Below are 25,148 nucleotides of genomic sequence, written 5' to 3'. Positions count from 1 at the left end.
AACACTCCAAATTTTATTTATCTGTTAAATTTAAGTAAAATTATTTTGTCCAATAAACATTATCAACAAAATTAAGGTTGAGTTTGAAATAAACTAAATATTTTAGTTGATTTGTGAGTTTGATTGTTTAATAAAATTGGTTTTTCTTTTTTCACGGTTTGACCTCAAAGCTAAATTTTGAAAATAAAATAAAATATTAAATTTAGAATATTAATTTTAAAAAATATATACATCATATAACACTACCTATATAATCATTTATTCAAACCTATATTATCATAAACACATCTTATAATAACAATGTCGTAACTCTTTCTCTAAACATATCCTATTATAATACTACTTTGGTAAACATTTCTCTCAAATACAACTTTATCATAATTCTAACGCTTTCCGAACTCAATTCTTCTCCCAAACCGTTCCAAATGGGTTTGGATTCTGGTGATGTCTGCTCAATTTTAAGCACTTTCTGCTACCATCCAAATACAACAATACATATCTTTCTGCTACCGTCCAAATACAACAATACATATATGGCAGACAAATATATGAAATCTAAAACATACATAGGGTCTTGTACTAAAAACATGTGCGGTGGCTTCCTACGTTGGAAGGTTAGATCTCATGCCTTTACAAAGGGACATCTCATTAATCTGTTTAAAAGAAAATCAAAACTCATTTTTATTGGGTCCTTCTGTTCTTGTGCTTCCAGTACTGAAGTTGGAATTCCCACTTCTCCAAATGGATTATTTTCACTTTTTTTGGGCAGAGGTCAATTTCCGTCGTCTAGTGAATTTCCAATTCGTTGGTTTCCAAGGACTCCCAAAATCGCCACTTCAAACAGAATCAATCCCTTGAAAAGCAGCAAAAAAAATTTGGAAATGGAAGAGCTAACAGGTAAAAAAGTTTTCTTTTTGATAATATATAAATCCAAGAATCATGCAATAAGGAAATTCAACTGGATGATACAAAAGTGATCGACTGACATGGCTAAGATGGATTTTGGGAAATTGCTTTACCCTTTTTGTACAGTGTGAAAGAAGAGAAGAGGAGAAGACCCGCCCTATGCGGTTCCTTAGCCAGGTTGCAAAGTGAGGCCTCGTAAAATGACGTCTTCTTTCAATTTGAAAATGTTTAAGCATCCCAAACCAAGTAAAATGAAATGGGGTGTACGAAAAAGGAGGAAAAAGAAGGTATGGTGGACCCATCTTGTACTATGGAAGTCATTTTTTAATCTATAATGGCTTTTTAAGTCAATTCTTAGTCTACATTGTTTTCTTCACAAATGGGTTTTCTCTTATTTCGTCCTGAAGTGTTACCATTGCTGCTGATCAGGTTACAACAGGTCAACGTGTGAGGAATTAGTGGGATGTGAATTTTGATTGAGCTTGATATTTTCCATTTTCATTGTTTGTGCCTCAATTTGATCAAGGAATTTTGATGCTGAAGGAGTTTGTTATTGGTGATTGTGCCTGATAATGGAAGCAGGAGGATCTTCAAAGAAGATTAAAGCTAAGAAAATATGTTTCAATGGCCTCATTGATCATTTGTTTTCTTGGACTTTGGAAGACATTTTGTATGATGATTTCTATAGAGACAAGGTTCTATTTTTCTCTTTTCTTTTGATGTTCTGAGTTCTGATCATCTTTTATTTTCTGTGTTCGTTTTGCTTTCTCTGATGTGTCTTAACTGTTTTGCAATTTCTTTATTTTGTAATGGCAACAGATGATGCTGGATTAACTGAAAATATAAAATTAACTACTTTTATTATATTATGGATTAACTGAAAATATAAAATTAACTACTTTTATTATATTATATATAAAAGGTTACATCTTCTTTTACTATTTTTTTTCCTGATATATTTATTAAAATGTTTACCATCCATGGTATTTCACATACACAATATAGCACCTTACATTTCCCATAATCTTACTCCCATTTTTTCAGGAATGTTTTTTCCTTCTTTTTTGTTCCCTAAGTTAGGATCTTGCTGGTTAAAAATGTCTAATATACAATTGGTTGTAAACGCTTCTTTCTAACATTGTAAAAACTTGAACGATGACAAAAATGAGATTATGGGATGTGATTCAATGTTCACAAAATTTCAAAATTTTATGTCCATAAAATCAGTGTCTTTGAGGTTATAAAATTAAGTTATGGTTCTGAAACTATAATGCTACTGTTTTTATGAGTTTAACGGCTTCAAGCGGGTAAGATTTGAATACAAGTATCATGAGATCAATTGAAGTATTAACAAGCTGGCTTTGGAACTAAATTTTCTTCACTTCATTTTATCTGTAAGCTTCATATGATGGTGCATAATTTATCTCTTCGTTGTTGTAAGTGGAAGTAGCTTTTTCATTCCTGCAAATCCCTGTTTCGCCTGTTAAAATACGTCAAATGATTAGTCCTGATATGTGTTTATTCATATTCTTGAGTTCAAAATTTCAGGTGCAAAATATTCCAGAATCGTTTAAGTCAGTGCATCAATATCTTGGGTCCTATCTCTTTCCTTTATTAGAAGAAACAAGAGCAGAACTGTCTTCAGGTTTGAAGGCGATTCATAAAGCACCTTTTGCTCGAATGGTGTCTATTGAGGAGCCAAAATCTAGTGGTAAATTGTTACTAAATGTCAAGCTTGATGTTTGGAAAAATACAGCAAACAATAGTGGTAAGGAGCCTTATAGAACACTGCCTGGGGATATCTTTCTCATATTGGATGATAAGCCGGAAACTGATATGAATTTGCAATGCTCAACAAGGACCTGGGCTTTTGCTTCGGTTAACAAAATCACTGACACTGGATGCTCTACTAATCTGAAACTAAATGTATCCAAAAATATCAGCGGTGAACATGGCATGCAGAAAGAATTCTTTATCGTTTTTCTGATGAATGTCACTACTAACTTGAGAATATGGAACTCATTACACTTTTCTGAAGATGTGAAGATTGTCAAGCATGTACTGAGCAAAAGCTCAATGGTAAGAATTTCTCCTGAATTAAGATGTTCACCGATCACATCACTAGGTTCCATTCTTTTACATCCCATTTCTTTTAAGCATAATTTTGGGGAAAATAGAAACCGTTTCAATGAAAAGCAATTAATTTGATCGTTTTTGGATGTCAGGGTGATGAAATTTGTAGCAAATGCTCTTTGTATAATAATGTTATCTGTGCTGAAAAATTGAGGACAAGCTTATCTTCTGTGTTGAATGATTCTCAAAAAGCAGCAGTGCTATGTTGTGTCTGCAAGGCACTTTGTGAACATAAGCCTTCGGTGGAGCTTATATGGGGTCCACCTGGTACAGGGAAAACTAAAACTATAAGTTTCTTGCTATGGGCAATTTTGGAAATGAAGCAAAGGGTTCTTGCTTGTGCACCAACAAATGTTGCTATTACAGAATTGGCTTCTCGAGTTGTAAAGTTGTTGAGGGAATCATCCAGAGAAGGAGGGGTGCTATGCTCCTTGGGAGATGTGCTCTTATTTGGGAATAAGGATCGGCTGAAAGTTGGCTCTGAACTTGAAGAAATATATTCAGATTATCGTGTTGACAGGCTTCTTGAGTGTTTTGGACAATCTGGTTGGAAGTCTCATATTACTTCTCTGATAAATCTTCTTGAAAGTACTAATTCTGAGTATCACATGTTTTTGGAGTCTAATGTAAACATGAGTAGAAGGGACAAGAAGACAGGAGATAATGCGGTTGCAGCCACTTCATTCCTTAGGTTCATAAGGGAAAAATTTAATACTACTGCTGTGGCACTCCGTGGATGTCTTCAAACTTTGATAACGCATATTCCCAAGCATTTCATCCTGGAGCATAATTTTCAGAATATAGTGATCCTTCTGAACTTGGTTGATTCATTTGGGATGCTTCTGTCCCAGGAAAATATAACCTCGACGCAAATGGAGGTTCTGTTTTCAAGTCTTGATGTATTCATGGAGTTTCCAAATTCGTCAGTGGAAGCAACTTTTTTACATTTGAGGAACCAGTGCCTCTCAATTCTCAGATTTCTTCAGGCTTCTCTAGATCAACTTCAACTCCCAACTACAGCAAATAAAAAATCTGTGAAGGAGTTCTGTTTCCAGAGGGCTTCTCTGATACTTTGCACTGCTTCCAGTTCATTCCAGTTGAACTTCATGAAAATGGACCCAGTGAAATTGCTAGTTATTGATGAAGCTGCACAGTTGAAAGAATGTGAATCGATGGTGCCATTACAGCTTCCTGGAATAAAGCATGCTATTCTCATTGGCGATGAGTGCCAATTGCCAGCAATAGTTAGTAGCCAAGTAAGTTTAATTTGCCGTCTATTTTGATATTAACATTCAAATATAGTTTTTCATTCAAGTATCCTCTGAACTCACTCGAACTATCTTATCTTCTATATGTTAGGTTTGTGATGCAGCGGGATATGGTCGAAGTCTTTTTGAACGGCTGAGTTTATTGGGACATTCAAAGCATTTGCTCAACACACAATACAGAATGCATCCATCAATAAGCTACTTTCCAAATTCCAAATTTTACAGCAATCAAATTACAGATGCTCCTCTTGTCATGGATGAAGTATACAAGAAGCGTTATATTCCTAGTCCAATGTTTGGTCCATATACCTTCATAAATGTTTCTGTTGGCAAAGAAGAAGGGGATGATGATGGACGTAGCAAGAAGAATGCGTTAGAGGTAGCTGTTGTGATCAAAATAATTGAAAAACTTTACAAAGGTATGTTGGTACTTAGGCATCAAGTCCGTTTTCGGAGTTTTTACTGGGTCAAAATCACTTATATGGGAATCTTAACCGTCTAGCATGCTTGGTAAAACTGATTTTATTTATTAATGTATCAAAAAATCACATTTTCGGTTTACTCTAACGTGCAAAATCATCTGGATAATAGATTTCCAAATTAGATTTCTTAAAAAAGTTTCATGTCATCTAACAAAATTTTGAAAATTCCAATTCTGTTTTGTTTGAATTTTTTCCCACGCCTGTAGATCAATATATAGAGCAGTCAAAGGTTACAATAGCAATAATGATTCTTGTTGATGATGCAAAATTGTTGTGGAGACTGTAACCTAACGATATGGAAAATGAAAAGTGTCATAACCCCTCCCAGACTCCCTTCCCTAAGCCTAAGAGACGGCGTGAAGCCAGAAAATACTAATCTCCTCTCAACGATACCTGCTGATCCTTAACTTGACTACTAACTTTTCAAAATAAGAACAACTGAATACACATATATAATGCTCATGAAGTAAACTTAAACACAACAATGCAGCCCATTACTTAAACAATTAGGGTTCTTACTTGAGCAATATATCATGGTCTTAAGTAGACACAAACTAAGGTTTAACATACAACCAAAGTCCTAAACATTTCCCTAAACATCTTACAACAAGTATATATAGACCAAAATGTATGTGCAGAATATGTGACATACAATAACAGAAACCAGAACTCGACAACAGATTAGCAGTAATAAGTCAAACTATGGGATCGCATTCTCTACTTGGAAAGTACAATTTGAAAACGTTAGCTAAAGCCTAGCAAATGACTAACTTAAATAAAACATGCTTTTAAAAGCAAATAAAGTAAGCAATCTCAACCGAGCAATTCACATTTAAAATACACCAGCCTGACTTCTCTTTTAACTTACTTAGCATCTAGTTATGTTGCAGTAGGGCACACCCAAGTACTCCCAACATCCTTGCCGTAGTGGGGCAGCCTGATGTCATAATCGTAGTCTTTCAAACTCAGGACGGACGATTGTATGTCACTTGTTCGAACTCGATGAACAAGTTAGCCGATCAAAATTCGAAGGTCATGGACAAATTCAGCGTACGATGGAACCTTCCTTCGCATACTTGAGAAAATTGTTTATAAAATGCGAGAGCGAAAGAAATTCATTGAAATCATCGTTACAATATGCAATGAAGACTGTCGGTTGCAAGAGAAAAAGTTTGCTTGCAAAGAGTGCGACAATGCTTGGACGGGGATTCAACTACTATGCCTCCTCTATAGTATATTTTGAACATTTTCAGCTCTAACAGGCTCGCATATGAAAATTAAGATCACCTGATGTTCAAGGAGGAATTCCATTCCGAGTACTACATCAAAGTCATCCATGCCTACAACCACAAAATCTACGGGACCGCTCCATCCTCCCAACTGTATCATCGTTCGTTTCACTAGTCCGATAACAGGTAAAGCTGTAGAATTCATGACCTTCATTTTTCTTGTATTCTTCTTCCAATTAAGGCTTAGTCGTCTGGTTTCTACCACCGTTATGAAATTGTGAGTTGCACCAGAGTCAACCATAGTGCTCATTGCTTGCTTCCGGTTGATCCAGGTGTCAACATACATTAGACCTCCTTTTGCACGTCTACTTGTCTCCTCCACTTTCTTCTGAAGAGACGACAAGAATCTCATAACCCCCACTCTAGGATTCTCAACTTTTTCCGCTTGACCAACTTCCTCTTCTGATTGACTCAACTTGTCATCTGAGTCTGAGGCTAAAACGGCCTGAAAGGCATAGAAGGCCGGTTGATACGGGCATTCCTTAGCCCGATGTGGTCCCTTACATATGTAGCAACTGAGAAGACGATTTGGTGTGTTCTAATTATTGTGTCCTCGCAAGGTGTTCCCCGTGTTGGGTTGGGAAGGCTTGCGGTCTCCACTAGGACGTTTGTCTTCACTGACAGCTTTGGGAGAATTCGATCGGCTATTTCTATTTCTTCTGAGTGAAGAAGAACTTTGGTGACGTCTTGCATCTTGAGAGTCACTAGACATCAAACAAACGTTTAGCTGCAGCATAGGCTGATGTGAGGTCTTGAACTCTCTGCTCATATAGTTTAGTCCTTGCCCTTTAACCCTTCGACAAAACAGAAGATTGTCTTTTTCTGACATATCACATATGTCTAACATCAGTCCCTCAAATTGTTTCACATACTCTCGGATGGTGCCAGTGTGTTTCAATTCATGCAGTTTCCGCTGAGCCAGAATTTCAACATTTTCGGGAAAAAACTGAGAGCAGAGTTCTTTCCTTAAACTGTCCCCGGTGTCTATCGTGCAACGTTCTTCTTAGATATCAGCATACCAGGACCTCCACCATAACTTCGCATCTTCAGACAGATGCACGGTCGCCAATGTCACTTTGGCTTCTTTTGTAACGGTATTCGTGGCCTTGATGCATTGCTCGATATCAAAGATGAAATTTTCTAATGCCTTTGCATCTCTTGCCCCACAGAAGGGCTTGGGTTTCGAGATTTTTATTATGCCAACTTGGCTTGCTCCTCAGTCAGAGCTTGGTTTGCCATTGCTCGCATTGTATGGTTCACCTTTGTGTTCATCTCTGCAAGTTCGTTCCTAACGACATCGAGGGTTCGAAAATCCTCTGACATGCCGCTTATCATTTCCAACATCGTCTTTTGGGAGTTATCTAGCTCAATAACTCGTTCTTCCATATGGGCAGTAGAGCCTAACGAATTGCCCCCACGCTCGTAGGTGACGTTTCCAGTTCTTAGGATTCGTGATTCTAGAGTGTCAATTATTTTCAACAATTTCTGTATGGGCAATCCGTCGAGACGACCGGACACCGCATCAATGGCATTGGCTTTCTTGAAAATTTCATTAAGCTGGGTTTTCTAAGAAACGGATGGAATCAGGAACTCCCACTAGGTAAAGCATCTGCTCTTCGAGTTCTACTAATCGTTCATTATGGGTCTTGCCCGTCTATTTCGTCGTCGACATCTTTTTGTCTCAGCTGTCAACTAGCCAATTTGGCTCTGATACTACTTGTCACAATCGTAGCCTTTCAAACTTGGACGGACTATTGTGCGGCACTTGTTCGAATTCAATGACCAAGTCAGCCAATTGAAAATCGAAAGTCACGGACAAACTCATCGTACGATGGAACCTTCCTTCGCATTCTTAAGAAAATTGTTTATAAAACACGCGAGAGAAATAAATTCTAAAATCATAGTTACAATATGCAATGAAGAATATCAGTTGCAAGGGAAAATTTTTGCTTGCAAAGAATGCTACAATGCTTGGGCGAGGATTCAACTACTATGCCTCCCCTATATTACATTTTGAACATTTTCAGCTCTGGCAGACTTGCATATGTAAATGTTGAAACGTCACACCCAAGCTTTATGATTTAAAATGGAAAGCAACGAGCTAAACTAAATACGAAACATAAAGATAAGATAAATTGGGGGTATTTGAGCATACGACCATAGACAAACAACACCCTGGACAAGTATGATAGTTACACCCGATGCTCTCGACAACATCGTTGTCGTGGAGTAAACTTAACACCAACAACGGAACAATCTTTCTGTGTACATATAATATACTAGCCTCGGACTCAATAACTTATGGATGGTTGGTTTTCAAGCTATCACTAGGGTTAAGGGTTCGTTGTTGGTGAACTTTGAACATGTGTTCCACGAGGGAAGCATTGTGATTGGTAATGTTAGTTGGGTGCTCAATGTCGGCGAGCTGTGATAATAGGGGCTGAAATGTCGGACGACAATGGGGAACATCCAGATGGTTGGCAAACAATGAAGAGAGGAAAAGAGGCAACCAAGACGAGAAGAAAAGAAAATGCAAAGAAAAAGGGTGTTGGCGGTGGAAGGAGACCAAGACATGGAGATAGTGCTGTTTTATTATTCTGTGAAGGGGTGGGAAAACAACTTTGTGATGTGTCAGGAGGGGATGTCAACAAGTGGGATAAAATTGCAGAAGTTGGGTATGGGTTGCTGAATGTGCTGAACTCAAATGAATTAATGGAAGCCAAATCGGAGACTTTTTTTTTTCAGGAGGGTGAGGACTGCAGTTGAGATTTTCATTGCTTAATAAAGAGAGGAACCTGGACCAATTTTGTGATCCTGTTTTGAAAGCACACCTTGAGGATAAGGTGTCTTCGAAGGGCGGAGTAATGTAAGGACCCTAGATAGGAAAATAGTGGATTATTTGTAGGAAATGAAGATGGTTGTTAGTGGGAGCATATTAGTAAATAGTTAGTAAGTTAGTTAGATCTTTTCGTTATAAATAGTAGGAGAGGGGTTGGGGAGAGGTGTGAAGAATTTTGTAGAGGGATTTCCTTGTAAGGGGATAGAGGACCTTGGGAGAGTCTAGCCCTCTCGAAAGGCTAGTGTTACTTTGTTATTTGTCCTTATGAAATTTTGAATAGATTTCATTCATTTTCATATTTGATTGTCTTTAATTGTTCTTGAGTTCATCCTTTGTCTTGAGATTAACACAGTGATGTGGGTTTCTTTCATATGGAAAAATATATATGCAGCATGGAGGAGTGTCAAGACAAGGCTCAGCATTGGTGTAATCTCTTTCTATGCTGCACAAGTTACAGCGATTCAGGGCAGGCTTGGACAGAAATATGAGAAGAGGGACGGTTTTACTGTAAAAGTGAAGTCTGTGGATGGTTTCCAAGGAGGTGAAGAGGATGTGATCATATTATCCACTGTCAGATCCAACAGGAGAAAAAAGATTGGGTTTATCTCCAATTCACAGAGAATCAATGTTGCTTTAACAAGAGCTAGGTATGTTATCCTCTATGTATGTTTTTGTAATATTTAATTTCTTTTTACTTGTTAAAGTTTAGAATCTTTGTTCTTTATAGGCACTGTCTTTGGATTGTGGGAGATGCAACGACATTAGGAAATAGTAATTCTGAATGGGAAGCTGTAGTTTCTGATGCCAAGGATCGTCAATGTTATTTTAATGCTGAGGAAGACAAAGACTTGGCTGATGCTATAATAGAGGTCAAGAAAGTCCTCCTTGAGCTTGATGATTTACTCAACAAGGATAGTGTACTGTTTAAAATGGTTCAGTGGAAGGTATGTATCTTGTAATCTCTGTCATTATGTTAGAGAATTTCGTTGCCCAATATTGATATATATGTCTCCAATATTGATACTTATGTTCCTTATCTTCAGTTTTCCATATTTAAATTGACTTTTCAAGTGCTTAAACAAATTTGCCTTCTTGATAATCTCCAGGTTCTTCTAAGTGATTCCTTTAGGGCATCATTCCAGAAAGTGGTCTCAGTCAACCAGAAGAAGTCAATTATTGTCCTTTTGTTGAGGCTTTCCTGTGGCTGGCGCCCAGAAACTAAGAACTTCCCGAATCCTAAATGTTCTGACATAATAAAATGTGTTAAAGTTGAAGGTCTGTACATTATATATTCGTTAGATATTGAGAAGGGTTCAAAGTACAAACAAGTTCTAAAGATATGGGATATCAAACCTTTGACGGATGTAAAAGGAGTAGTTGATTGCCTTTCCAACATACATGAGCTGTATACCGATGAATTTCTAAATCTATGTATGGCAAGTTCTCATAAAGGGTACATCCACGTCTTTTCATTTGAAATGTGAACAGTGAGAAAATGGTTGTCCATTCAAACATTTACTTTAAATCGGATGATGTTAGTCTCACATGATTTTCTGTTATTGGTCCAGGGATCTTGAGCTTCCAATCACGTGGAGTGCTTCTCATGATATTGTTGTCTATAAGGATCACATCAAAGCTGAGCTCGATGCCATATTAAGTCAGGATGACAGTGATGACACTAAGAATGTAACTCTGAAAAAGAATTTGCTGCAGATGAAGTTCCAATCTTTATCCTATCAAAAAGCGAAACTCTTGCTTTCAAGCCATGATAGTAAAGAATTGGATCTCCCATGTCAAGTGGAAGATGAACAATTGGATATAATTCTTTTTCCTACCAGTGCTTTCGTAATGGGAAGGCCTGGTTCGGAAAAAACTGCAGCTTTAACAATAAAGCTGTTTATGAGAGAAAAACAGCAGTTGATCCATCCAAAGGGATGTAACGAGGTAATGAGACAAAATGCAGAAGTATGTTACATAAATGAGGGTGGTGAGGAATGTAAAAAGATTGATAGGACTGTACTGCGACAGCTTTTCATCACAGTCACTCTTAAACAATGCCTTGCTGTAAAGGAGCACCTTTTGTACTTGTCAAGGTTTGTGCAAAGTTATGGTAATTTGCTAAGTCACACCTTTCATGAAAGATGCATTAGTAGCTTCATGAAATAAGAACATTTTCTTCAGATCAATATGAGATCTTTCATTTCCAAATGGTAAATCTTATATTGGTTGAGGACTTTGTATCTTCCCCCTTCTTTGTAGTTATTTCACCTTAAAAATGTTCTCATATTGTTGTTTCTAGGGCTGTTTCAAATTATGTTTCTGATGTATTCTTATTTTACCATCGCCGAATCATGCTTTATTTGTTTAAGCCATAATTGAAGGTTGCTTCGATATGCAGAATTTCTGATGGTGGGAACATATTAGAAGAGAACCAAAGTTTTAATAGGGTTGACGTTCTGGATATGGATGATGCTCAAGATCTTTTGAATGTTCCAAACAGCTTTGATGGTATTCCATTCAACTCATATCCTCTTGTGATGACATTTCGAAAGTTTTTGATGATGCTTGATAGAACTGTGGGAGATTCATACTTCTTTAGATTCCAGAAACAGTGGAAACTTAGTTGTGGCAAGCCCAGAGATCCCTTGTCAACTGCTGGCTATAATTTTATAGTATCAAAAGAAGTATCTGTTAAAAGTTTTGCTTCTTCTTACTGGTCCTATTTCAATGGCCATCTAACCAAAAAGCTTGATGCTGTTGTCGTTTTCAATGAAATCATTTCCCAGATAAAAGGTGGATTAGGAGCAAAGGAAGCTCTTGATGGTAGAGTTAGTAAGCTAGACTATACTCGACCTGCAAAGGGTCGGTCCACATTAAGTAGGAAGCAAAGAGAAAGAATTTATGATATATTTTTAGATTATGAAAAGATGAAGAAAGAAAAAGGGGAATATGACTTGGCTGATCTAGTCAGTGATCTTCACCATCGGTTGAAAGGTTTTCAATATACAGGTGACCAAATGGATTTTGTATATGTGGATGAAGCGCAAGCTCTTACTATGATGGAAATTACTCTTTTGAAATACCTGTGTGGAAATGTTGGTTCAGGCTTTGTTTTTTCAAGTAATACAGCTCAAACTATTACCAAGAGTATTGACTTCAGGTTCCAAGATATACGATTTCTGTTCTACAAGGAATTCATATCAAGAGTAAAAACTGATGAAAAAGACTTTGATGTGGGGTTATTGAAAATCCCTGACATTCTTCACATGAATCAGAATTGTCGTACACAACCTAAAATTCTCCAATTAGCTAATAGTGTTACAGATCTTCTTTTCCGTTTCTTTCCTCAATGTGTTGATATACTGTGCCCTGAAACAAGTGAAATGAGTTCTGGTAATTTTGAAACTCCAGTTCTTTTTGAAAATGGGAAAGGTCAAAATATGATGACGCTATTATTTGAAGGGGGAAGAAATATGCATGCAGATACTTGTGAAGTTGGAGCAAAACAAGTCATCCTGGTTCGTGATGAGCATGCCAGAAATGAGATCTCCAATCTCGTAGGGAATCAAGCCATTGTCCTTACAATTATGGAGTGTCAGTCCTTGGAATTTCAGGTGAATATTAGTTCTTATTTTGAATTCTAATAAATTTATTAATGAATTTTTGTATAAATATTACATCCAGCTTCTAAGAGTAGTCTCAAGTTTGGGGGATTAATCACCTCTGGCATTTCAAAACCAGAAACCCAGGTTATTTATTCATAGCCATTCTTCTTTTCTCCTTTTCATTTTAGGATGTTCTGTTGTACAATTTTTTCAACTCATCACCTCTGGGACATCAGTGGAGAGTCATTTATCAATACATGACCGAGCAAGATATGCTTGAAATTTCTCACAATTCGCCAAACTTCAATCAGCCAGTATGTATGGGCTTATGTTGGGAATTAAAGCTACTCCATATCGCAATTACACGTTCCAGGCAACGATTATGGATTTATGAAGACAACCAGGACTTTCCCAATCCGATGGCTGATTATTGGAAAAAGCTGTGTTATATTCAAGTGAAAACATTGGATTACTCAATCATACAAGCAATGAAGGCCCAAAGCACAAAAGAGGAGTGGAGCTCACTGGGGCTAGAGGTACGATCACTTTTTCCAGCTTGCATGATAAAATAAGGTTGAAGTACCGATAAGAAGTACCTTCTTGATTATTCTAATGATTATTATACACTTCATATGGATCTAGGTGCTTGTCATAAAATCCCGAGAGCAGGAACTAATAATCTTTCTAACTAACAAGACCCATAAAACTCAACCTGTAAACAATTTGAAAATCAATTCAAGAAAATAAAAAACCAGAATACATTATGCTCTAATATCTCGAGGCAAGGAAGGCCATTCCTTGTTTGAGATTCAAATCACTGCACAAACAAGATTGAACGAGTAAACTCGAATGATTCTGAGTACCGATCCTGCAAATTGTAAACAAACCAGCACTTGGCTTAAAGTTTCCAAAAAGCAAGAAAAGTTTTGCTAGGTGGTTCGGTCCAGGGTTAGAACTAATATTGGGGAATTCTTGTGACCTTGAGAGTTAGCCCTACTATTTTGCTTTAAAGAAGTTGTGTTATTTTTTATAGCAGTTGCCAGCTTGGAAGCTGACAGTTTAGAAGTTGGACTGTTTTGTGTTTTGGTACTCGTACTTTTGGTCTTCAAGGACTTCTTTCTTTGTTTGCTTGAAGGTCTTCAATTGGCTTTGACTTTGGCTTTAAAGTTTATGTGTTCTATGGCTTTGAGTTTCTTTTCTAGTGTTGGTTTGTTGGGTTTTAAGAGTTTTCTTTTTGGTGTTTTCTTCTCATTGCATCGCAACAGTTATTTTCTTTTGTTTTTCTCCATTTCTCTCCTCATTAACATATTTTTCGAGCATTAGTCTCTTTTCGAATGAAAAGTTTGTTTCCTTCTCAAAAAAACAGAAAATTCTTGAAGCAGCAATTTTTTATCTTCAAACAAACTCTGTGAAAGGAAATTAGAATCTTTATCAACTTCAGTTGAAATCTTATCTTGCTCAATGAAAATTGGAATTTCGATCTCCATGTTACCACTACTAACACTACGTGTTAGTGATATATAATTAAATTTGTCTTCGACCACTAGCTTAAGCTTTTAGGTGAATTGGTGATTTAAGATGATATAAGAGCAGGTCGTTGCAGGATGTCTTGGGTTCAAACCCAAAAGCTTAAGCTGATGAATAAAAATAAATTTAATATAATATGTAACCATTTAATAGCACTGTTTATATTCACATATGCGAGGAGGGTACCAAAGGCAAAGGTAAGAAGTTGGTCATGGAAGAGGAAGCTTCATTCAGTGGCACCAAGTAGTTAATAATATATTGGATTGGGAAGTTCCAAGTAGTTAATAATAGATAGGATAGGGAAGTTCCAAGTAGTTATTAATGGATTGGATTGGGAAGTCCTTTGGAAGTTATCTGTCGTTACTTTTATATAGTTATTTCTATATATGTGGGTTGGTTAAATAATCGGTTATGTTATCTGTGTGTTTATTTGTGGTTCTTCTCTTGTGAATGGGAGGAAGATAGATTGTAATCTCTTTTGGGAATCTTTTGCTATCAATAAGAATCTCTATATTCGATTCCTATCATACTTGTTGAGATGTTGAGAATTCCACATTGGAAAACTCAAGGAAACGCACTCCTTGTAAGATAGATGAGCTACTCCTCTCCTTGCCAATTGGTTTTGAGATGAAACCTCAAACTATCAAACAATGCTCACTCATCAGGGTATCCTTGTGTGCAAGCCAAAAAATCAGCCTTGTTGATAACTTGATTGTTCCATTTGTTGATTTTTTTTAACAAGAAACAAGCCTCTTCATTAAGATAATTATATGATATTAATGCTCAAAGTACAATGGAAACAACAAGCATAAAGCTACAGATCAGGAAGTGTACGAGAGCATCTCAACTAGAGTGACACCCCCACAACACCTTCATCACCTCCAAAAAAAAAAACTTAAAAATTACATAAAAGAGACTTAAACATTTACAATCTCAGCCAAGAATATTAAAAAATTACAAACATGACTATGAACTGTAGTAGAGGAAGAGAGCCATCTATTATCATTGTTGCTGTCAACAATTTAATTCATGGAGATGAGAGCACTCCAGATTAAACTGATATCTTGATTCGAATAATCAGAGAGAGGACCAAAGGGATGCATTCAATTGAGCTGCTTCAAATCTAGTAAACCAACGAGTTTCCTAGATAATAACTTCCTTTGAAAGATTACTATCAACGAAAGTAGGAGATGAATTGATGTCCAAAGGAAGAAATCTGGCTCAAAAGGCTACTCATTTTTAGCATTATTCCACCGAAAGGGATTCTTAATCAAAGGACTCAATGCTTGAGTGCATTTTTGCTCAAGGAAATCATGATTATGGGCGTTTGCGTCTATTGTAACAGACAAAAAACCTAGAGGCCGAAGACTTTTTCTTAGTATAATAAGAAGTATCCAATAACTAATAATTTATTGATTTGTTGTATATGAATTTGGAAATAAATTTTAGGCCATGTTTACAAAACCGTAATGAAAGTGGTATAATCGTAGTCGTAATGAAATTCTATTAATAGATCAATCGTAATGAGTCTGAATCGCAAAATTAATTTGATTGCTTTTGATCTCATTTACTTATGTTTCTAATACCGTTATCATTGCCTTTACTACTAGATATAATTTTGTCATATTTGTGGTTACTCTTACTGTTACTACTATTGCTAGACCCTAATAGTAATGGTAACGATAACGATAACATAATAGTGACCATAAATATGACCGATTCATAATTCTAATACTGTAACAGTGGCAATGTATGTAATGGTAACGAAATTAGCTAGTGGGTCTTAGGTAAATCTCAAATTCAATCCAATTGAACACCCTTGATTCTTCAATCATATTACATTCTTTGATTACAAAATTTAAAATATATTTCATTACGATTATGTAATATAGATAAACAACAATAAACGTAATCCATGGAGCCCACTTTTCGAATTTCCATTGATTCATTACTTTTATGGGTGGGTAAACATGGTCTTAGCTATGTCGAACTTGTCCATAAATTCTATCCTTATTTCTGTTGCAAGCTCTTCTTTTTTCATCTTTGGTGCTTACTTCTTATACATTGTGGCAGTTATTTTCTGAGGGTGTTTATGGGGCAGCATCTTTGTGCTTTGAAAGAGCTGAAGACAGGCTTAGAAAAGAATGGACCAGGGCTGCTTCTCTTCGTGCAACTGCTGCCACATTGAATGCTTCAAATCCTCAAATGGCTTGTAATGTCCTTCGGGAAGCTGCAGAAATTTACATTTCTATGGATCATGCTGAGGCTGCTGCTAAGTGCTTCCTTGAGTTAAAGGAATATAAAACAGCAGGTATGTAACTTCAATCTTGTTTAGTAAAGACTGTTCAAAGGATCATAATTAGGAATTCAATGCGACTAGATAGTAAGGAAGGGATAACATGATAATTTGTGAGATAGTTTGTTTAAGAGTATTTACTTATAAGTAAAGGGACCGGGCATTAGGAGATGGTACATCATTTTGATGATTGTTTAGCTCTGAGTTTACACCTTCGTGAAGCTGTCCAACTTCTTTGGACCACTTGAAGTATATTTTCTTTCCTAATGCAACGGTATTACTGATATTTTTTTTCAGAGTTTGTATTACAACAAAAAATTTCAATAAGAAAACTACTAATGGAAATTGTTTATTATATTTCTCAATCTTGGTGTTTATTCTCCTCACATTTGTGCATACAGACTGCAGTCTTACATCTCTTATTAGTTATTACACATTGTAATTACTTTCTATAATCCACATGGCATCCCTTGCCTTTTGTTATTTCATACCATCAATGAAATTTAGGTTGATCTTGATCATTTCTCATAAAAAGAAAATTCTTATTATGCAACGCCCTTACAAATTTCAAGAAATTCACTTTTGCATCCATTTACGGAAATGGATAATACAATTTAATTTACCTTGTCTTACCTCAATTGTGGTTTCCTTAAATGGGCCCTATTTTTATATAATTCTCACGTTGCATAAATATGTATTTCTTAACCATCCTTTTTATTTGCACCTCTTATTTATTGTTTTATTAATATTTTTCTTTCTTTCTTTTTCCTTTTCATTTCTCTTTCTTTTAAGCATATAATGTGTTTCTTTTGAAGTGGAACACCTATCTTAATTTATCTTGTTAATATGTCTCAACTATTGATGTAGCTTATATATATTTATCAAAATGTGGAGAAGCAAAATTAGAAGATGCTGGTGATTGTTATATGCTGGCTGAATGCTACAAATTAGCGGCTGAGGCATATTCAAGGGGTAGATGCTTCTTTAAGTTCCTGAATGTCTGCACTGTTGCACATCTTTTTGAGATGGCATTACAAGTGATCAGCGACTGGAGGAAATGTGATGATGATGATCTGATTGAGAAATGTGAAGATATCAAAAAGGTCTGGCAGGTGTTTCTGGAGAAAGGTGCCCTTCACTATCACGAACTTGAAGATGTCCATTCCATGATGAAATTTGTTAAAAGCTTCGACTCCATGGTTGACAAATGTTCATTTCTCAGAACTTTAGGTCTCTCTGAGAAAATATTGTTGCTGGAGGAAGATGTAGAAGAGTCAATCGATATGATGATGAAGAAAGGAGGGATTTTATTTGAGATTAATTGTTTAGAAAAGGCTGGAAATTTCAGGGATGCATCATCACTCATATTGCAACATGTGCTTTTCAGTTCTTTGTGGGGATGTGCAAAAAAAGGTTGGCCACTCAAGTTATTTAAGCGAAAAGAGAAGCTTTTAATCAGAGCCAAGATACTGGCAATGAAAGAGTCAGACAGTTTCTATGATTATGTTGTTGCTGAAGCCAATATCTTATCAAATCAGACAATGAAACTATTTGAGATGGAGCAGAGTTGGAGTTCCTCCCACAGGCATGGAAATCTGAGAGGTGAAATTTTGTCTGCTTGGAGAATCCTTGATGCTCATCTTTCTTCCAGTGCCCCCAAATATATATGGGAAATTAAAATAGTGACAAATTTAAGAGAACATGTGGAGGAAACAATTTCCCTAAACCAGGTTTCAGTTCAGACACTAGTTTACTTTTGGAACTTCTGGAAAGAAAATGTCATGAGCATATTAGAGTATCTGCAACTCCCTGGAAGCCAAATCAACGGTGATTATGCAAGCTATGAACAATTCTGTCTAGATTACTTGGGTGTAAGGAAGCAGTTAATTTATGGGAACAGTATTTACCATTTAGTTAACCCTGAAGCTGAATGGGCTGCGACAGTATCTTGTGAAGGCAATGAAAACTTTGTTACCATCAATTCTCGAGAGTTCGTCACAGCTGCACAGAGTTATTGGTTTTCAGAATTATCTTCTGTTGGGTTGAAGGTTTTGTCTAAATTAAAAGATCTCCATATGCTCTCTGTGAGGAACTCTCTCTCATTTTACTTTCAAGCTTTCACTGCTGTTCATATGTTTCAAATGGCTAAGTTCCTCACAGAAGATGATTATATCAAGTCATCTATCAACTCCAAAAATCAGAGAATAATCTTTGACTCGGGGCATCTTTCCATCCAGTTTTTAAGACTGCACCAGACTCCAAATGTAGATCTGGCCAATGAAATTCAAGCTGTACATGACAACTCACAATCATATCTCATGAGTTGTGCACTCCATTTTCATAAAATACAAGATAGCAGCACGATGTTAAAGTTTGTCAGGGACTTTCATTCTATGGATTCAAAACGTTCATTCTTGAAGTCTTTCAACTACTTCAATGAACTCTTATCTCTTGAAATGGAAGCACAAAACGTTTCCGAGGCTCTGGCTATTGCAGTGTCACAAGGAAACCTTCTTCTTGAAGTTGATTTGCTAGAAAAGACAGGAAACTATAAAGACGCATCGTTGCTTCTTATGAACTATATACATTCAAACTCGTTATGGTCTTCTGGAAGCAAAGGTTGGCCATTAAAGGAGTTCAAGCACAAGCAGAAATTATTACAGAAAATGATATCCATAGCGAAACATGATTCAGAATCATTTTATGAAATGATTTCTGTAGAGGTTAATATCTTATCATGCAAAGTAAGTGGCTTGGATGAGATGGAACAGAGTCTAACCGCTTCGGAGGGCAGTAAAAATTTCAGAGGTATAATTCTTTCTACTTGGAAGATTTTAGATGCTCATCTTAAGCTCAATGTGTCAAATTACATGTGGGAAGATGTAATAGAGAGTGAGCTAGAAAGGCATTCAAAAGACACCATCTCCAAAAATCAGGTGTCTTTTCAAACACTAGTTTACTTCTGGAATCTCTGGAAGGATAGTCTCTTTGGCGTACTAAACTATCTATGTTCTATTGACATTGATGATGTTGATGATTACTGTGAGAGTCAACAGGATTTTTGTTTGTCTCACTTTGGTGTAAGGAGGCAATACAATAATAAAAAAGCACACTACTTTTTGCTCAATCCTGGTGCTGATTGGGTAAGAGAAGTGGTCAATGGGTCCCTGCACAATAATGGTGGTTTAGTTAGCATTGCTGCTTGCCAGTTTACATCTGCTGGTTGGAGATACTGGAGTTCAGAAGTGCTGTCAGTTGGAATGAAGGTTTTGGAAAAATTGAAGGCTCTTTTTTCTTTCTCTGGCACTGCCTCTAGCGTCTCTGAAATGTGTCAAAGTATGATAGCCATTAATTTCTGTGAAGTTGAAAATTTTCTCAAGAATTCGCAGTTTCTAAAATGTGCCACTGGAACATTTTTGCAAAATTTTACCAGTGTTAGGCTGCAGTTCGTCTTGTGCTGCAAACAACATCTGGGAAAAGGTAGTTCAGCCGGTAATGTTCAAGAGTTGGAATATTTGAAATCTACTTTTTTAAGGAAATGTGCACTTCACTATCATAGGCTTCAAGACAAAAGAACAATGCTGAAATATGTTAAAGCTTTTCATTCCATGGATTCAAAACGTGTATTTTTGAAGTCTTTGGCCTGCTTTGATGAGCTTTTATCATTGGAAGAAATATCAGGAAATTTTACAGAGGCCGCTCTGATTGCAAGGCTGAAAGGGGATCTTTTGCTTGAAGTTGATTTATTAGAGAAGTCTGGCCAACTTGAAGAAGCTGTGGAACTAATCCTCTTCTATGTTCTCGCCAGCTCTCTATGGAAAACCCAAAGCAAAGGATGGCCCTTGAAGCAGTTTAAACAAAAGGAGGAACTTCTATCAAAAGCAAAATCAATTGCAAGCCTCAATTGTGATGTATTCTACAGAAATGTTTCTTTAGAGACTGATATATTATCTGATGGAATATATAGCTTGTTAGATATGAAACATCACTTGAGCAGTTCCCGGGAAAATAAGAACATCTGTTGTGAAATATTATCAACTCGACGAGTTCTTGATGCTCACCTTTGTTCAAACCTCTCATCATATGACTGGGAAGATGACATAGTGAGTGATCCCTTGAGGCATGCAGAGAATAAAATCTCTCAGAGCCAGATTTCCATTGAAACCCTTTCCCACTTTTGGAACCTCTGGAAGGATAAGATCACAGGCATAATTAAATATCTCGAGTCTCTTGGTACAAAAAATGTTGATGACTTCATAATTTACGAGGGGTTCTGTTTGAAATACTTGGGTATGAGGAAGCATTTTGACCATCAGAACACTTACCAGTTATCTTTTACTGATGCTGATTGGATAATTCATAGTAACCTTCAATCTGTTCAGACAAATGGAGAGATGATGAGCATGGATGTTCAACAATTCGCTCTTGCTGCTAGAAGTTATTGGAGCACAGAGTTAATTTCTGTTGGTATGAAAGTTTTGGAATTCTTAAGCAACATCCACAGATTCTCTGTCATGCATTCCTTTTCCAAATTTCGTCAAAGTTCTGCTGCCATTGCTATTGTCGATATTGCAAACTTTCTGTTATCTTCTAATCTTGCCAGATTGCCTGATGATGACAAACAATTGCATGATTATCTTGAATCATATACTGACCATTTCTTTGATAATATGTTTGGTGCTTGTTGGACTGATCCCATGACTAAAAGTATGATTACTTTAAGAGAATCTGGACTGTCTAGGAGTGTCACTGAAGCATTCATATTGAAAACCATTAATTCAAAGGGTCAGTTATCATATGAAAAAATTGGAAAGGTGGTGATAGCACTTTTAGGTTCTGGGAAGCTAATTTCTGGATTGTATGATAAGATTGCTGGAAGATGCAATGCGAAATTACATTGGAAGGCAGTAATTGATGCATTGAAAAGACACGTGATAGCTTCACAAACTTCAGAGAGTTCAGTGGCTAGAAAAGTTATTGAGGCTTCTGGAGAAAGTGAACTGATCAATCAGTTGCATGAGGCTTTGATGCTTACTTTTGTTAACTGGAAGAAAGAGTTTGAATTTATGACACCTAATTGTTTCTTGTATATAGTGGAGCGTCAATTTGTCTTGGTGTCAATGTCTCAAAGATGCTTCTATACCACTCGATCTTCATTCATTGAGTGGCTCATTTGTGAGGAGTGGTCTAGTAGGCAAGTACAACGCATGGTGAATACCGAAATATCTTCTGAACACTTATTTGACTCTATAGTAAACATGGTTCATGAGCTTCTCTTCAATAACTGTGGTGCAAGGGAATGGATAAAGAGATCCAACATCAACTCAAAGGAATACTATCCCATTTTTCTGTTGCGACTGGTCATTATACTGTGTTTACTTTCTGCCAATTTGGGGAAGTATTATAGCATGCTGTATGATTTTGTTCGTAAACCTGATATGCATTCGCAGTTACCTGAGGCATTCTCTAAGATTTTTAGGCAAAGAAGGAAGCAGAACCATCATTTCCTGAATTATATGGCAGAAGCAGTTTGGAAGATAAGGAATCCTCTTGTGAAAGTCTGTTTTAAAGATGTTTGCGAGAAACCCGTTCCTCCAGCAATCATTTTGATTAGAATGAATAAAATTGGCAAGAAGGATGATATACGGAAACTGCTGTTTGCAAAGAATCTCACTTATAATCACAATTGTGGGTCGTCTTCTCCTTCTGCCAGCCAGAAAGCTGAGTCTATCAATGGTTCTACTTCGTTGAACTCTAAGACCTTGCAAGTTCTGGATTGTGCCAACGAGGATGAGGATGAGAACATTGATGCTGTATCAATCACCATCAAACAGAACTCGAGTGAAGTGTCTGATTCAATGAACTCAGAAAAACAGACTCGTATGGTCAATCCGAAGGGCTGCAAGAGGAATGCTTTAAAGAAGGTAACATCTTGTTATGTTATGTTATGTTATTTATTTTTCTCTTTCTTTCATCCTTTTTCATTTTTGTTTTGTTTTGTTTTTGTTTTTTGTTTTTTGCCTTTATGCCGCATCTCTCTTAAATATTATTTCAGATGAAGTTAAAGAAAAAAGTTCATTGCATAAATGCTTCAGTGCCCAAATCTAAACAGACAAGCTCTTTTGAGAAAGAGACCAAACTTTTTCGAGTGAAAAACGTACTTGATGAACTGAAGAAGTCTCCTGCAGTAAATATGAGGTGAGCTTAGTTCTATAGCTCATCATCATCAAGAGAGGCTTGTCTAGTTAGTTTCTTATTGTTCTCTAATTCATTTCTTTTATGTTATTTTATTCTTGGTAGAACTTTTAGTTAAAATAAATTGAAGTTCTAAAAGAAGGCTGAACAAATAAAGAAAAGAATTATGATAGTCTGGGACGTGTTTTTATTTTGTTTTATTTTAGTTGCAATTAGTCATTTGATCTTTTTTTGTTAGATTGGAGACCCTGCTTCTTTTTGTGGGCTTGGTCGCTCTTCTGTTCTTTCATTTTTTCTCAATGGAGTTGGTCTTTAAAAAAAAAAATTAGGCAAAGGAAAATTATGGTGAGAAATGAAAACAAAGAAAATAGTAAGTATGGGTTATTCTGCATGTTTCAACACTATTCTAGTTCTCTTTGGGCTACTATCGCAATGGCTAAAGGAATGAACTTAGTGATAGACGGCCTGATTGAAAACTACAACACTCCCCCCGATCCATTCAATGAATTGTGAAATAGGGCTTCTTTCTAAACTGAGAAAAGAAAAAGAAAAGAAAAGCTAATCAGTTGATGATTGTAAACGCCAAGTTTAGCTAAGAGTTCAAATGCTTTGAAAATAAATTATGAAAACTTTGCTCATCGCTTGGATTTGTCAGGTTTTAGTTTGTACGAAACAAATGAGATCCATTTTAAGAGGTTGGTGATTGGTTGGTTTAAATCAAGTGAACTCTGTGAACTTGCAGAACCTTTGTGGTGTTTCATCTAATGTTTCTGCCCTGTGGGTGTTGTGAACTTTTGATTGAAAATTTATGTCAAATATGATCAATTTCCAGTGCATTAGGATGTTCTGAATCAATATGCGCATTTCATGTTTTTGCCTGTTATTTTCAGTGATCCTGAAGTTGTTACAACTATTGAAGAACTTTCCCGAAAGTTGGAGTGCAGAGTACAAGAGAAAAACACGTCAAACATGGTTGCGAATACAAGCCAAAGCACCAAGCTTTCATCTGCTTACAGAAGGAAGAGAAGAACAATAAAAAGGAAAAGCAAAGAGAATGAGACGACGAGTGTTGACAATAAGATCCCAAAAGCTAAAGGCTCTTCACAAGTGTTTTATTTTCAGCAGAAGTTCAAGTCAGAAACCGCATCTCATACAAATATTAAGGATAAGAAGAAGATAGTTGCTAACGCGACTTCACAAGGGTTGCAGTTTCAACCAAATCTTGATTCAGTGCATAAGGGAAAAACATGTCAAAATGCTACAAAGACCAAGGATAAGATGAAAGTTGCTGATAACATGTCAACAGCTAAATGGTCTTCACAAGGGTTGAAGTTTCAACCTAACATCGAGTTGGTACAGAAGGTACCAACATCCCAAAATGATACAGAGACAAAGGCAACAGTACCGCAAAATGTTACGAATGCAAAGGAAAAAATGAAAGTAGGTAATAACATGTCAACAGCCAAACGGTCTTCACAAGGATTGCAGGTTCAACCAAAGTATGAGCCAATGTGCAGGGAGAAAGCATCACAAAATGGTTTGAAGATGGTGGATAAGATGAAAGTTCCCCATGTCCACGTTGTGTCAACAGCTAAAGAATCTTCTAACAAGTCGCATTGTACGCCAAAGCTCGTGTCAGCTAAAAAAGAAACTGCTGCCAAATATGTTGTGAAGACTGAGAAAAGCACAACGAACATTGTCAACAAAGAGGGAGAGTCTGCACAAAAGTTGCAAAGCAGGCAGAACCTCAAACATGTACAAAAAGAAACATCAAGCTCGAGCAATACGAAAGTGAAGAAAGACAAGACGAAAGTCTTCTCAGAAGCTAAAGAGCCATCACAGCAGTTGCAACTTGAACAGAGAAGCTAAAACAGAAGGATGTGAAAGCTGAGAAGGGGAAACAGAAAGTAGCTGATCACAAGCCAAAAGCCAAGCACAATGAGAAAAACTAACAGAGACAACGGTACGAAGTACAATGTTGAAGAGCATTTGTGTAGAGGTTTTATGTAGAAGTAGATGAGATAGGGGCCTCAAATTGATCAGTTTTACGCTCTCTGATTCCGTTACTCGTGTTACTCGTTCTTCTATATACATGTATGTACGTATATGTGAACTTTGATTCTATTGATATAATGTAAATAGGCCAGGTAGCTTTGATATTGGCCATGTAAACACTTGAGAATTGAATATTCTTGGTTGTGTGGGCATATCCAACATGCTAAATGTGGCCGTTTCTCATGTTGCGGTTCGCCTCTGGGATGGGATGGATATTAGACTACTCTTTCAATCAGTCTGTTCATAATAGACTCATAATACGATTTGTATAAGATCACAGCACTGTTATGGATGGAGGTCTTATTTTATCCGTCCTATCTCATAGCATTAGCGTTATGTTTAACCTTAAAGTATCTAATTAGGATTATAGGTCTTATATTTAACATTTTAAATTTTAAAAAAAATAAGTTTTCTAAAAACCTAAGAAAAAGTTCGCAAGCACATAATGGAAAATATAAAAAATATCATAGTCAACACGTGATTAATTGGTCACTTCCATGTGTAATATATTTGGTGCACGATCGTGTACCTCGCTGTCCAAATCTAAATGATT

The 25,148-nt window shown here is 36.5% G+C and overlaps 1 protein-coding gene and 1 long non-coding RNA gene across 4 annotated transcripts; one reads left to right on the top strand and one right to left on the bottom strand.

Moving 5' to 3' along the window:
* Positions 1 to 251: 251 nt before the first annotated feature.
* LOC116404037 lies at positions 252 to 1,153 on the bottom strand. Its single transcript, XR_004216969.1, has 2 exons — positions 1,020 to 1,153; positions 252 to 853 (listed from the first exon to the last, which is right to left on the bottom strand). It is a non-coding gene; the product is annotated as an uncharacterized LOC116404037 (long non-coding RNA).
* On the top strand, positions 1,051 to 24,903 carry LOC101214394. 3 transcript variants are annotated; one of them, XM_031886196.1, is made up of 15 exons: positions 1,055 to 1,193; positions 1,336 to 1,601; positions 2,455 to 2,985; positions 3,132 to 4,295; positions 4,399 to 4,726; positions 9,309 to 9,564; positions 9,645 to 9,861; positions 10,024 to 10,370; positions 10,486 to 11,010; positions 11,316 to 12,531; positions 12,711 to 13,058; positions 16,123 to 16,360; positions 17,213 to 22,269; positions 22,401 to 22,543; positions 23,431 to 24,891. In XM_031886196.1, exons 2-15 carry the CDS (start codon positions 1,479 to 1,481, stop codon positions 24,407 to 24,409), a joined length of 11,472 nt encoding a protein of 3,823 aa, XP_031742056.1. In that variant the 5' UTR covers positions 1,055 to 1,193; positions 1,336 to 1,478; the 3' UTR covers positions 24,410 to 24,891. The 3 variants fall into 3 exon arrangements, with proteins under 3 accessions (XP_031742058.1, XP_031742056.1, XP_031742057.1); XM_031886198.1 differs by lacking the exon at positions 22,401 to 22,543 and having other exon boundaries at positions 1,051 to 1,193; positions 23,431 to 23,555; XM_031886197.1 differs by lacking the exon at positions 1,055 to 1,193 and having other exon boundaries at positions 1,286 to 1,601; positions 23,431 to 24,903.
* Positions 24,904 to 25,148: the final 245 nt, after the last annotated feature.

Source organism: Cucumis sativus, chromosome 5, assembly GCF_000004075.3.
Source record: "Cucumis sativus cultivar 9930 chromosome 5, Cucumber_9930_V3, whole genome shotgun sequence".
Taxonomy (NCBI): domain Eukaryota; kingdom Viridiplantae; phylum Streptophyta; class Magnoliopsida; order Cucurbitales; family Cucurbitaceae; genus Cucumis; species Cucumis sativus.
The sequence above is the reverse complement of the archived record's forward strand: the minus strand, read 5'-3'. Positions and strand labels throughout refer to the sequence as shown.